At 40.2% G+C, this 14,319-nt stretch overlaps 1 protein-coding gene across 4 annotated transcripts in view; it reads left to right on the top strand.

The window, feature by feature from the left end:
• The window catches only part of Crppa (CDP-L-ribitol pyrophosphorylase A), a 310,932-nt gene that overhangs the window by 271,431 nt on the left and 25,182 nt on the right, over positions 1 to 14,319 (top strand). For 3 of the 4 annotated variants that reach the window (XM_060367222.1, XM_060367208.1, XM_060367200.1), the window contains one exon: positions 7,298 to 8,507. The exons of the other annotated variant lie outside the window; for it this stretch is intronic. In XM_060367222.1, the coding sequence (XP_060223205.1) occupies positions 7,298 to 7,402 (105 nt within the window). In that variant the 3' untranslated portion in view covers positions 7,403 to 8,507. Of the gene's footprint in view, positions 1 to 7,297; positions 8,508 to 14,319 lie in introns of those variants that run through there. 4 annotated transcript variants of the gene reach the window in all.

Consider the following 14,319-nt stretch of genomic DNA (forward strand, 5'->3'; position numbering starts at 1 on the left):
GGGTTTCCCTTTGTAAACTTTGTAAACCTGCAGGACAGGAAAGTGGCCAGGCCACACACCCAGGCCTCTCTAACAGTCAGAACAACATTTCCAGGCTCTGAAATTGTCACAAAGGTCATCTCCAGCCCCTCAATAGAACCCTTCCCAGATTATGCTAATTATTATTTAGGTGAAAAGCCTGAACAAAAAGCTGCCAATCACCAAACAGGAAAACCCACCAATCCCTGAGCTTCCCAAGCTCAGGACTTGAAATCCGACCAATCCTCACCCTGTAAATCTCTGCCCTAGGAAGCTCCACCCTGTAAGAAATCCTGTATTAAACTGTGTCTGCCCTGATGCCTCTCTCAGGAGCATGGGTAGCCAACCCTGGACTAGTCACCTCCACACTCTGGACCCTCCTGATAACTCTCTCTTATAAGATTTGCTGCCTGGTGTGACTCTCTCAGAAGAAGCCAAAAAGCGATGAAGAGAAGTGCAGCGGGGCTGAGGATGCCCTCCCCAGGGATCTGCTGAGGAGGCTTCCTCTCAGAGCTGTGTGGTTCCTGGGCCCTTATGTCACAGGACACCCTTCCATCTGAGTAGGAAGGCCAACAGTAGATAGTTGGGTGGGTTTGTGTAGGTTCAAAATGTTTTTCTAATCAGAGGACCTTGTAGAAGAGACCACTTTTTCCCTGCCTTCTCATGCCGCATTCCTGCTCAAGTGGGTCACCTAACATTTGGAGTGGGGGCTGTCTCTGACTTGGACTCCTCTGGATCCTGCTTCCCTACCATGGCTGCCTTGTCTGGCCTCAGTGAAAGAGGAGGCATTTAGTCCTCATGCGACTTGATGTGCCAGGGTAGGTTGGTACCCAAGGGTGGGGTCGGTATGGGAAGGGAGTATGGCGGAAGTCAGGGGAGATTGAGACTGGGAGGAGAGGAGGGAGTGGGGTTGTGATTAGGATGTAAAATGAACAAATAATTAAATTAATAAAGATAAGACTATTTTTTACAACTTTATTCTTTTAAAATTGAGACTATGAATGATGTTATAAAATATAAAAATAGTAAGTTTCAGCTCTATAAGCAATTGATAGTGCAATTAACTGCTTTTTCTTCAGACCAGGCATCTGGATTTTCACTTTCCGCATTTTACTCCAATTTTCATCAGCTCCTTTTTTATCTCTTCTTTCTTTTTTCTATTCATTAAAATATTGGTGCTGCTTTCTAAGGCATTCTTTTCTATTTTCTATTTATTAACCCTAGGTTATTCCTTTTTTCCATAATTATCTTATACCAGAAAATCAATTATAACGTAAGGCATGCACTAGCCAGAAAATAAGGAAGATAAAGCTATGCTTCATGACTGATTATGTGACTCCTAGTTCGTTTACTATACTATTTTATCACCAAGGCTTTGGGGAGACAGTGTCTCTTTCTCACCAAAAGAGAAAGAAAATTCTCTTTATTCCTTTCCTCCTTTCTTTCTTTCTGTTTCTTTCTTTCTTTGGTTCTTTGTTTTTTCCTTCCTTCCTTCCTTCCTTCCTTCCTTCCTTCCTTTCTTTCTTTCTTTCTTTCTTTCTTTCTTTCTTTCTTTCTTTCTTTCCTTTCCTTTCCTTTTTTTACTCCCTCCCATCCTTCCCTTCTTTTTTCTCCTTTTCTTCCTTTCTCTCTTACTTTTCCCTTTTCCCTCCTTCCTCTTTTCCCTTTCTTTTCTTCCTTTCTCCTCTTTTTCTCTTTTCTACCTCCTTCTCTTCCTGTCTTTCTCCTTTCTTTCTCTTTATTCCTTCTCCTTTCTTTTCTCTCTTCTCTTCCTTCTTTCTGATTTCCTTCGTTGATTTCTTTTTCCCCTCCTTCCTTTTCTTTCTTTCTTCCTTCCTTTCTTTTTTCTCTCACTCCCTCCTTCCTTCATTTCTTTCCTTCCTCCCTCCCTCCCCTATCATTCCTTTCTTTCTTCCATTCTTTCTTTCCCTCTCTTTTTCTTTCTTGACCTCAACATTTAGTTTATGTCATTTTTGCCTGTTTCTAAATTTTGTTTCTTCTGAGTAATAAACAATAACATTTCAGGAAGATATCAAATAAACCAGTTAATAATAAAAAAATATATGACCATTTTAAAAGACTTTTAGAAAGGGTTATTTTTTCCTATTTTCTCAAACATATTAAAGGGTGATCCCTTTGATCTGTCCTGAACACTTACACTTACCTCCACTAGGTGACAGTGTGTTACCATTAGACTTCTCTTTCCATATCTGTAAAATTTGTATGAAAGAACTTTAATGTCTAATAATTTAATTTGATATTAGTGATCATATTTATAGTATTAATTAATGTAACACAATGGTTGAAGGTTTATAAAATCTACCACTTGACAATTTTGTATTTTGCAGTAGGAATGAACCTATATAATCATATGTATATACAGATACCGTTTTTTAACAGTTTTATTTAAGGTATTTGAAGATTTTAGGAATGTAAGGAATAACTTTCGTTAAGTATTTACCAAAACAATATTGACAAAAGTGAAGAACATTAATTCAAAGTATAAGCAACCTGAATTTCAGTGTGGTTTTGTAGCTTCAAGAAACTGAGTCTAGTATTGAGTTTGGAATTTAGAATTTGCTTAGACAATACACTATTTTTCTTGGGGGATTTTTAAATCTCCTGAGATTTCAGAAGCCTAACTATATATTCACATATTTTAAGTTTACAGTTCTCAGCAAAAGTCATTGCGTTCCTTAGAAGTCATGTGTATGGAAAAGAATATCTCAAAAATTTCCTTTCATGTTGTCTGTAAAGATTAGGAGAACAATGACATCATATTCTTTCCTGCTATTCTTTGAACCTGAGTGCTTTGAAACCTACATTTTGGTTTCTCACAGGCTAAGTTTATTAATTAATAAACTTAATTACACTTCTTCAAGTGTTGACATCTGCATACTACAATAATGAGTGTCATGTTTTAAATATACTTTTAAAAGAGGTCTTCTACTTCAGGTACTCCAGAAATAGTTTTAAAGTTGCCTTTTGTCAAAATTAAAAGGGACAATGAGTAGTAGAGAGTAATGAAGACATAGCATCATACGATATGAGCCGCTCTAATGCTTCCAGAATGCCACTCCTTGCACTTTAATTTTTGAAAAAGAGCTTTTCCTGATGTTAATGTCAAGACCAAACTGGAGAAGAAGAGAGAGCTGCTATGAGCTGAGGAAGCGCTGCTGTCAATTCTTCAGCTATGGTGACTTTAAAGAATCACGCATTTTCTAAAAAAAAAAGATTGTTAGAGGCTTAGAAGTCTCATAAGAATTTCTGCCTCAAGCCTTTACTACTTTGAGGAAGGAGAAAGATATGGTGGACATGAGAAATTGAATTCATTAACAGAACACAAGAAATGATACACAGGTCAAAAGTAACATATAGGCTTCTTTGTACTAACTGAACTGAATTACTATGAAACAAAATTAGATGATGTGATGTTCTTTGAGGGTTGTGCTACAAAGGGATACAAGTGATATACAGGAGAATATGGAGAAAATCAGGCTAGGCTTAGTTGTGGATCAGGGAGGAAGGTCACTAGAGAAGGGGGTGGAAGCAGGAAGAATAAATAAGGAGGTCTGAAAAATCCACAGGGAACCATATTATTTATATTTACTTAAAATTACATCATGTAAGCATGTGATGGTTTGGAGAGCATGCTTCCCATTGGCCAATATATTTTAGTACTCGGCTCCTAGTTGGTAGAATATTTGGGAAGGATTATAATGTGTGGCCTTGTTGGAAGAAGTGCTTCACTGGAGGTTGGCTTTGTGGTTTAAAAACTTACACCCTTTCCAGTGTCTCTCCTGCTGCCTCCTACTTGTGGATTGGGATGTGAGCTCTCAGCAATTGTCCCAAGGTGTTTGCACTGCCATCATGGAACTGTAAGACAGTTAAGTACTTTCTGAAATAAGATGCTTTGGCCATAGAGTTTTGTCACATCAATTAAAAAATAACTAAGGGAAAGTGTGTGTAGGCATACATATAGTTTTTCAATGAAGTTGTGACACTTGAGGAGATAGTGATTCCCTTAAAAACCATAAACTTATATGACAGAAACCCCAGTACCAGGTGTGAGAAACACCACTTTGCATTGTTGCTCAGGGTAGTCCAAGAGACTCCTAAAACAATATAGGATATTGTTTTTGTCCTTGGTTACTTTCCAGAAGCCAAAAGAAAGTTTCTTTTGCTAAAGACAATAAGCAATTTGGACCAAAGGTTTGAAAGACTCAAGCTGGATCTGACCTGAAAATATCCTCCCTGAGGATGGTCCTTCAATTTCCTGGAAAGGGCTATGCAATCTGCTAAGGGAGAAAAGAAATCTGCCATGATGCCTGCAAACCACAACAATGACCAGCACAGAAAAATATTCCTTACAGGTGCAACAGTGGCCCTTATGTCTTGGTGGTAACCAGCTGTATACTTGGGCTTAAACCCCCTAACCAGAATGGAAACTATAGCTGGTAATGGAAATTTAGCCAGCTATCCATGGTTGAAGATATCATGGCTCTAAGAGGAAAGCTTACTACTGCCAACATACAAAACCAATAGGATTCTTAACTGAATTCTAAATACTCATCCTTATACACCAATAGGTGTAGCTGTCACCAGTCATCAAAGAAGCTCCTCTTTGCTGCAGATGGTCAAACTGCAGAGAGCAACTGATTGTGGGGTGTTGGACACCAACAGAGACAGCTGCAGCTCAACCCCTCACCTAAGGCTCAGCAACATCACTGAAGAGGGGGCAGAAGCAGTGAAAGAGCCAAAGGAACCTGTGCTCTGCTGAGAGATTGTATCTTCTAGAAATGACAGGAAAGCCACATCTGTAATGCTTCAACACTGTGGCTGCCCGAACAAGGCCTGAACCTGGCCATCCGTGGACATGCTAATGTGGAAGGGGGGATCTCATCAGGTACCAAACCCTAGACAAACAACTACAGGCAAATAAGGACAGCAGAGAGGAGAATTTGTGTTTTTTGGTACTCCTGGATTAATTATCAAAAAGGAAGTGGCCAGCCCTGAAATCACATACATACCAGTAAGCCTAAACAGACTCAGCAGGTTGTATTTAAATATTTTTGTGCATGTATGTAAATACATAGGTATAATTTAAAAGAGGTCATGGATTTGGGAAGGAGGGAGGTTCATGAATCCAGTAGTTGTTCAGTCGATGAGGTTGGATGTCTCAGCTGGTCTTCAATATATGCTGGATTCCTGAATAAGTTGCTCTTAATATCACTGAAGAAATGGACTCGCTAGCAAGAATGCGAACAGGCAGGCAATGAGAGAGAGAGCAACCTTCCTTCTTCCATGTTCTTCATAGCCTGCCAGCAGAGAGTGTGGTAATCTAGATAGACTTTTTCCCACTTCAAAAACTTCTGGCTCAATGTGTATCTTCCCACTGCAAAGATCTGGATTAGAAGTGAATCTCTTCTTTTTGAATGATTTAGGTAAGAAAAACCCTCTTTCTTACAGGTGTACCCAGCCATTTGTGTTGTAGGTCAATTCTAGATGTAGTCAAGTTCACCACCAGGAAAAGCCATCACATCTGTCATCCTCACATAGATCCTTTTACCACTTAACATTCTGTCCCCAGTGTTTTTACTGGAGACTGCTTGTGTCCCTTTTCAGCTGGGTTTCTACCACTGTCCTACTTGAGTGTAACCAAGAAAAATGAATGAAAGCTTATTTCCAAATGCATGTTATATTTTTATTGTTTTATAAGAGAATAGGTTTTAAGTAAAAAAAAAATTCTTGCAATGTTATGCAGTGAACAGGGTAATTAAACAAATAATGATAGCTGTTACAGAGATTGCAACTAGAAGGTAATGCATGCTTTTCCACATCTGAGAGCTTCTGATAGCATTGAGTAAGAAACCGTTACTTCTTGAGTTCACCAACTGTGTTATTAAAAAAGTTTATGCATGTGTATGTATATGCAGACATTGGCATGCAGCATTTAAAGTATTTTTTACTTCATCTTTTAAATAAATGTATAGGTATTTATCTCTGCGGGAATGTGTGTGGTTGCCGTGCCCACAGCGGTCAGGAGGAGGCAGCAATTTCCCTGCAGTTGGAGTTGCAGGAGCTTATGGCTGCCTGCTGTGGGTCCTGGGAAGGAAACTTGGGTCTTGGGAAAGTAGGATGTTCTCTCAACCATGGGGCCATCTCAGTGACTGTAGAATTAATGTTGCTGCAGTTATGGAGAGTAAATAAGTGCTGCGTATAGTAATTGGCTAAAGGCAAGTTGGAGTAACTATTTTGGCAACTACAGGGAAAACATGTAATTGTTTTGGCAACCACAAGGACAACAGTCATTTCGACCTGTTTCCTGATTGAATGGTGCCAGGGTGGGCACATTGTGTCTCCTGGAATGTTATGGTTTCCTGCAAGTACAATCACGTTTTTCAGGTTCCGGAGGTGAGAGCTAGGTCAATCACAAGATGGAGGCTAGTACCAAAATAGAGTCTGCTGTGCTCAAATTCTTCATTAACTCCTCATAAACTCAATTTGGGTCATTTTGCTTTGCTCTTTAGTAAGGGAATTCAGCTTTGTGTTGCTGTCTTAGGACCTGCTTATAGCACTGAACCATATCTGTGAGACCAGGTATCCTCTTTGCTTATCAAAAATGTTCTTGCCTACCCTGGACACTTGCCCCATTTCTCTCTTCCGTCGTGTTAAACTTCTCTAGCAAACATGTCAGGTTCTTGTACAATCGCTGTGCTCTGGGTCTGTTCTGCTTGTGTTCCTCCGTGGGCGCAACACAGCCTGGAATCTACTGTTGAAGGTTTTTGGACACATCGAATCAAGCAAACGGTTCCAAAAGAGAGATGACTTGTTTTACTCTTTTCTTTCCTGACGTGAATATTCCCAGATGACTTCATTTCTGCAGATGCCCTTATATGCTTTTCTAAGTGGTCTCTGCGTATTTCTTTGTAGCGAGAGGCAGGAGGTGCCAATAGATACGGAAAATAGAATGGTAAATACGCCATATGATATTAAAACATAGCATTAACCAGCTTCTCTTATTTATCTTTAGGATCACCAACACTGGCTTCTGCTTTCCTTTTCTCATGTCAACCCAGTTTAATTAGTTCTTAATTACTGTGTTGAATTTTGTCATTATAATTTTTTTCATATAGAGGGTATGTTGAATATTTCCATTTTCTGTTTTTTATCAACATTTTTTGGCCTATTCAATTTTTAAAGTGTGTTAATCAGTTAATTTAAAGTCCTTGTGTTCTACTTTTAATTTGTATATTATTGTTTTATCTTTTATTTTCAGGACGAGCAGAAGCTACAAGAGAGTTTAGGACAAGGTGCAGCCATCATAGCTGCCTTAGTTAAAGAAAGAAATTCTGCATTCGCTGGGCAGCTCCTGGTGGCATGAAGAGAACAGACAAGTCATCTATAAACTTCCAAAGACACTTCCCTACTCTCCTGTGCTTCCCCACCCTAGCGAGCCACCTTGTATGTGGTAGAATATCTTAGTTGTTTTCTTTACCTTGCCACTTATTAGATATGATGCTTAGGTTGTGAAAGTAGGTTAAAATTTGTTTCCATGAAATTACGTGTGTCAAATATAAATGGCTCTAACCAGAAAAGATAAATGGGAAATACTGCCCTCACATAAGGAATCTCTTCACTGCAGCAAAAGTCCCACTGAAATGATAAGGTCAGCTATTCCTTCAAGGGACGAGAACTTAAGACAGCTTAGCTGTCATCTTAGTCTGTGTTAACAAATCTGCCACGTTATAACAGAGCTAATGAATAAGCTTCAGAATTATTCTTGATCTTAAAATTGTCTTCTCCCTATGTGATATCGCATCTTTTTGCCTTGTTTTGGCATTCACCACACCCTTATAAAGAAAAAGGGAGCTGGAAACTAGCTCATTGGAAAAGCGCTTGCCTAATGGGGATGGCGCAACATCCCAAAAGAAAAAGCAAAAGCAAGTTGGTAAATACTGGGCATAGACAGGGAAGGGAGAGTCCTAAGTTTTCTTCCCCTTTATCTCTGATCACTCTCTATCTCTAAACAACCTGCAACCCCTTTCCACTCTTCTACTAGTTGTGAATTCTGTGTTTTCTTTGGTTTCTGAGATGGTATGCTGTCATTATTTTAAAGAGACGACTTTTTCTTGGTTGGAGAGAGTCATGAAAGCTGAGTTGCTTGGGATAGTCCCTGGCTATGGTCCTCTGAAAGGCAGGGCTGCCAGTGCTGTGGACTTAGTTACTCTTGATGCAGAAATCGTGGCCTTACTCAATCAGGATTTTATTCTTTCCAGTTTCTATTGGCCATACACAATATGTTGCCTTTAATAATTATACATACATACAGTTGTTAAAATGCATTTGGTTATATACATAAATTCACTTTATTAAAATGTGTTAAATCAGAACACCCTAGGACTTGAACTGCATGCAGAAATCATAAGAGCTGGATGAAATGTGTTTGTTCAAGATCATCAATAAAAATGGCTACTTTCTGAATTGTCTCCCGTAGCATTCTGAATGAATTCCTCTTTATTTTCTTGAGTTTGAATATAACATCAGCTAATGTGTTACATTTGAATGGTCAAGGAGATCTCAAGTGCTGATATTGTATTAGAGCATGTATTTCACATTTAAATAATAGAGGGTAGATTGTAATGAACATTGATTAGTTACTGCAGTTCTTCTGAAACTAAACAAGTTTATTGATTGCAAACTTGGATATAAGCTAGTAAGCTCACCATTTCTTCCTTGTATTAAGAAATGTAAATCAGTTAACTAAAATTCACAAGCGTGAAATATGTGTGTTTGGGCTAGAACTTCCAGGTCCCTGCTGATGTGACCAGCTTTGAGCTGTGTACTCTGCCCGTGATAGTCTGCTAGAGTTTTAAGACTTTGAAAGTGTTCATGGGGCAGAAGGAAATGGTTAGCAAGGCTGAAAGGGAGTGTGAGTGGCTTTAACACAACATGCCCCAACTTGCTACTTCTACACATTAGCAGGATTGCTCTAGAGAGTGCTAGGTAAGTTGTCATAGATTTTTATTCAGTGCAGAGTGTTAGAGAGGAGAGGCATTCGAACCAGGTGTAAATTAGTGATTCACACATTGGACATGTAGAATAAATGCCTCAGCTAGCACTCTTTACATGAAAACATTAGGACTGAGAGGTATTAATTTTTCCAAGGTTGCGTGGCTGTGATGTAAGGAGACTGCAATCAGCTTTAGCTCATATCCTTAGTGTGGCAAGGACTCCTGGAAAGCATATGCAGAGGAGAGGCGTGAGATCTGAGAGGATCTTGTACTGAGCTCTGAGGGATGGAAAAAGGCAGAGAAAGCAGGAGCGACACATCTCTGGGTAGATGAAAGTCCTACCACCATCCAGCCTTAGCAGGCTGAGGGGCGTGGAGGGCCATGGTGACCAAGAAATAAGGGAAGTTATTCTATTTTAAATTGTTTCTTAAAGGATCATGAAATAATTTTACATTTTCATCACCATTTTTAATAAATTTTATTACTTTAATAACCTGTCAGTTCTGACTTTATTTTCCACAGTGAAGAATGATTGTGCTGAAATTATTTCTAGTTGTAGGAAACTTTTTTGCAAATATTCTAACTTCAAAATTCATACTGCTCAGTTAAATGAGATTTAAAGTGATTAATTTTTAAAAGTCGAGTGAGCAGGGTGATCCATGACTTACATCCGTAAAGAGAAGAAAGTACTTCATTTAAGAATTGACTTATTGCTGTGCCTGCCACAGCTCCAGGGATGGAACTGATTGGCGCAGTGAGGGAATGCAGGAAAGACTAGTACGCAGAGATCCCGGGGCTCCAAGGAGGCTGGGATCCATGGTTCGGAATCTCCGGAGAAGCCTTGGAGCCCTGGAAGCTCAGCGTGTTCACTCCTGGAGCTGACAGAGAAGCGGGGTGGTTTTATGCAGCCGAACAAGGAAGCAGGGTTATAATCAGATAAACAAGGAGGCTGGGTATTCCCCTGAAGCAGTTTTAACTAATCATGCCAGGAGCAATCTCTCTAGGTCTTAGGGTTTCTGTTGCTCTGAGAAGACACCATGACTACAGCAACTCTTATAAAGGAAAACATTTTTTTATTAATTACAGTTTATTCACTTTGTATCCCCCCTGTAGCTCTCTCCCTCCTCCCCTCCCAATCCCACCCTCCTTCCCCCTTCTTCATCCATGTCCCTCCCCAAGTTCACTGATGGGAGAGGTCCTCCTCCCCTTCCTTCTGATCCTAGTCTGTTAGGTCTCATCAGGAGTGGCTGCATTGTCTTCCTCTGTGGCCTGGTAAGGCTGCTCCCCCCTCAGGGGGAGGTGATCAAAGAGCAGGCCAATCAGTTCATGTCAGAGACAGTCCCTGTTTCTATTACTATGGAATCCACTTGAAGTGCCCTGGGCTACATCTGTGCAGGGATTCTAGGTTATCTCCATGAATGGTCCTTGGTTGGAGTATTAGTCTCAGAAAAGACCCCTGTGCCCAGATTTTTGGTTCTGTTGCTCTCCTTGTAGAGAAAGGGGGAGATAGAAAGGAAAATATTTAATTGGGCTGGCTTACAGGTTCAGAGGTATAGTCCATTGTCGTCATTGTGGGAATTATGGTGACATGCAGGCAAACATGGTATGGGGGAAAGAACCCAGAATTTTACATCTGGATCAGCAGGCAAGGAGAGAGAGAGAGAGAGAGAGAGAGAGAGAGAGAGAGAGAGAGAGAGAGAGAGAGGAGAGAGAGGGGGGAGAGAAAGGAGAGAGGAGAGAAAGAAGAGAGAGGAGAGAGAGAGGACGGGCAGCCCGTAGTTTGAGCATTTGAAACCCCAGAGTGTATGCTCAGTGATGCACTTCCTCCAACAAGGCCACACCTAGCCCAACAAAACACACTTCCTAATAGTGCCACTCGGGAATGACCAAGCATTCACGTACAGGAGCCTTGTGGGGCAAACCACCCAGCAGGGAAGCAGACTCCAGGCCGTAACTATCAGGTGAGAGAAAGCTACGGTGGGAATTTCGGTGCACACTGCCAACAGCCAGGCATGGACCAGAGGAAGGTTTTGCTATCCTTCTGAGGCTATCCTAAGTATCCTAGGGAAAGGAGAGGGGTGCCATTTCCCCAGGGAAGTGATCTGAGACCAGAATTCTTGAGACAGCCAGTCCGATGTCAACAGCACACATTCATTCACTCAAACATGGAGGCTGCCTCCTCTCCACACTGTGTGTGGATGATGGTGCCTGCAGAAGAGTCAGATCCTGAATTCTATAAAGGCTGTGGTCACCTCAGGCAATGTGCTCCCGTCTAATAGGAAGGGTCATTTTCCATGATAATTCATCATCTCTACAGAGTTCATTCCAGGATATTATAACTAGGGTAATCACTGTATGAAAATTAAATAATAAAGCATATTAAATATGTAAATTTAAGATTCAATGCTGAAACTAGTTGTAAACATTTTTAATTAAAACATTAAGAAAAGTATTTAGAAAAGGGACTGAACTTATTTTCAAAGTTCAATTTGAAAATAAATAGTAAATGTAAATTTAGATTAATTTCTTGTTAAGATAATTTAAACTCAATAGACCAGTAGTGGCTGTGTGGCTGTGTTTAGTATTATGTAGTTCGTATTTTTATACAAGTTAATTTCCAAACTGAAAAATGCATCAACATTTTTAAAAATTAAAAGTTAAAAATAATCTTTATTCTACTGCATTCTTTTAAAAAATCATATATTTATCAATATTGATAAATAACTAAATTGTTGGTAGTTTAAATCTAATGTCATTTCCATTTATTTGTAGTACATGTATTTTTTTATTCTGTGTTTTTTATTATTATTTATTACAATTTATTCACTTTGTGTCCCAGCTGTAACCTTCTCTCTCATCTCCTCCCAATCCCACCCTTCCTCCTTCTCCTCCTCTTATGCCCCCTCCCCTAGTCCACTGATAGGAGAGGTTCTCTCCCCCTTACCTTTGACCCTAGCCTATCAGGACTGGCTGCATTGTCTTCCTCTGTGACCTAGCAAGGCTACACACACACACACACCTGAGGGGAAGGTATTCAGAGAGTGCCACTGAGTTCATGCTGGAGACAGCCCCTGCTCCCCTTACTAGGGAACCCACTTAGAGACTGATTCTATTGGCTACATCTGAGCAGGGGGTTTAGGTCCTCTCCATGCATGGTCCTTGGTTGGCGTATCAATTTCTGCAGGGCCCCAAGGGCCCAGTGTTTTTTCTCTGTTGCTCTCCTTTTGGAGAGAGATCCTGTCCTCTCCAGGTCTTTCTATTCCCCCCCTTCATAAAATTCCATGCCCTCTGCCCAAAATTTGCCTGAGTCTCAGCCTCTGCTTCGATACCTCATTCAGCAGTCTTTCAGAGGCCCTCTGTGGTAGGCTTCTGTCCTTTTCCATCTTCTCTTGCTTCTGATGTCCATTGTTTTTGCCCTTCTGAATGCTAAAAGCCTAGGGCCTGGTGGTTTCAGTGCAGAATTCTGCCAGACCTTCCAAGAAGAGCTAACGCCAATACTCTTCAAACTACTCCACAAAATAGAAACAGAAGGAACATTACCAAACTCATTCTATGAGGCCACAGTAATCTTGATACCTAAACCACACAAAGACCCACCCCCCAAAAAAAGATAACTTCAGACCTATCTCTCTTAACACATTGATGCAAAAATACTCAATAAAACACTTGCAAACAGAATCCAAGAACACATAAAAGATCTTATCCACCATGACTAAGTAGGTTTCATTCCAGGCATAGAGAGGTGGTTCAATATACAGAAGTCCATCAATGTGATCCACCATTTAAACAAAGAAGAAAAACCACATGACCATCTCCTTAGATGCCAAAAAGCATTTGACAAAATCAAACACCCATTCATGTTTGAAGTCTTGGAGAGATCAGGGATGCAAGGCATATACCTAAACATAGTAAAGACAATATACAGCAAGCCTATAGTCAATACCAAACTAAACGGAGAGAAACTTAAATCAGTCCCACTGAAATCAGGAGTAAGGCAAGGCTGCCCACTCTCTCCATATCTCTTCAACATAGTACTTGAAGTCCTAGCTAGAGCAATAAGACAATTAAAGGAGATCACGGGAATACAAATTGGAAAGGAAGAAGGCAAAGTATATGTATATTTTTTAAACCAACACAATCACAACTGAATAAGATATTTACAAAATATGGCAGTATAATGATCTGTGTTTTAGAAAGACAAAATTTGAACTCTAGATCTTTTATTATTTTGAAGAAACTGTAAAAATGTGCAATCGTAAGTCTTGCTTCCATGGTTTCTTTTCATTCTTGGGAGGTTTACATTTGCACTTTCAATGGCTTCCAATGATGTGAACCTATTCCTGAGTATAGTGGAAAGAATATTTTTGTAGCTTAATCTCTATGATAAGCTGGATTTTGGTTGAGAAATAATCTTCACTTTCATTGGGGGAGCACATGTTTCTCTTTTACTTTGTGAGTCATATGACTTGCTTTTTTTATTGGCAGTGAGTGTGCAGTGTCATTGTTCTCCTGGAATTTCTTGGGAAGCAGGTCCCCCATGAACTGGCTGAGGAGACCTCTCAGTTGGTGATGTGCTCACCGTGTAGGCATGAGCACCTGAGTTCAATCACCAGTATCTCCATGGCAGCCACAGGCAGCAGTGTATCTAAAACCAAGTCCTGGGGAGAAGAGAAGTAAACCTCCTCCTTGCTGCTCAGGGACTCTGGCCAAACTGGTCAGCTTCAAGTTCTATGAGAAGACATTTTATCTCAAAAAATATGGTGGAGCAAAGTTTAACAGAAAACTTGATGTTGGCCTGTTCTCTACACCTGCATAAACAGGCACAAGTGCATATACATGAATATATACACAGAGACACAATGGCTAGATGGGGGATGGGAGACAGTTTTCTCCTTGGACTCCCTGTTTCTGTCACACTTGTGAGATGTCCAAGCTCAATCTAGCCTTCCGACTCCAGAAAGACAACAGGGGCCTGGGTCAGCTGACTTCTAGCTCGTTCTCCTTTGGTGAAAAATCCAGCACATGTCAATAGACTCTCATAGCTGTGCTCATTTGACCTTCAACAGACATTGAGGTAAAATAAATGCTCAGCAACTTTGCTAATACTGAGTTTGGGTCTTATTGTATGATAATTAGTGAGGAAATGGGGGAAAATCTGAGCAATAGGTGATATATTTTGTCTTTGTAAGTCTTAGAATTTTCTGGAAGACATGCTTTCGCTGACATAGAATGCTCATAGGATAGAATTTGGTCAGAGCAATGATTCCAAAGTGCTGCAAAGTGTTAA

The sequence above is a fragment of the Meriones unguiculatus genome, chromosome 1 (assembly GCF_030254825.1).
Source record: "Meriones unguiculatus strain TT.TT164.6M chromosome 1, Bangor_MerUng_6.1, whole genome shotgun sequence".
In the NCBI taxonomy this organism is placed as follows: Eukaryota; Metazoa; Chordata; class Mammalia; order Rodentia; family Muridae; genus Meriones; species Meriones unguiculatus.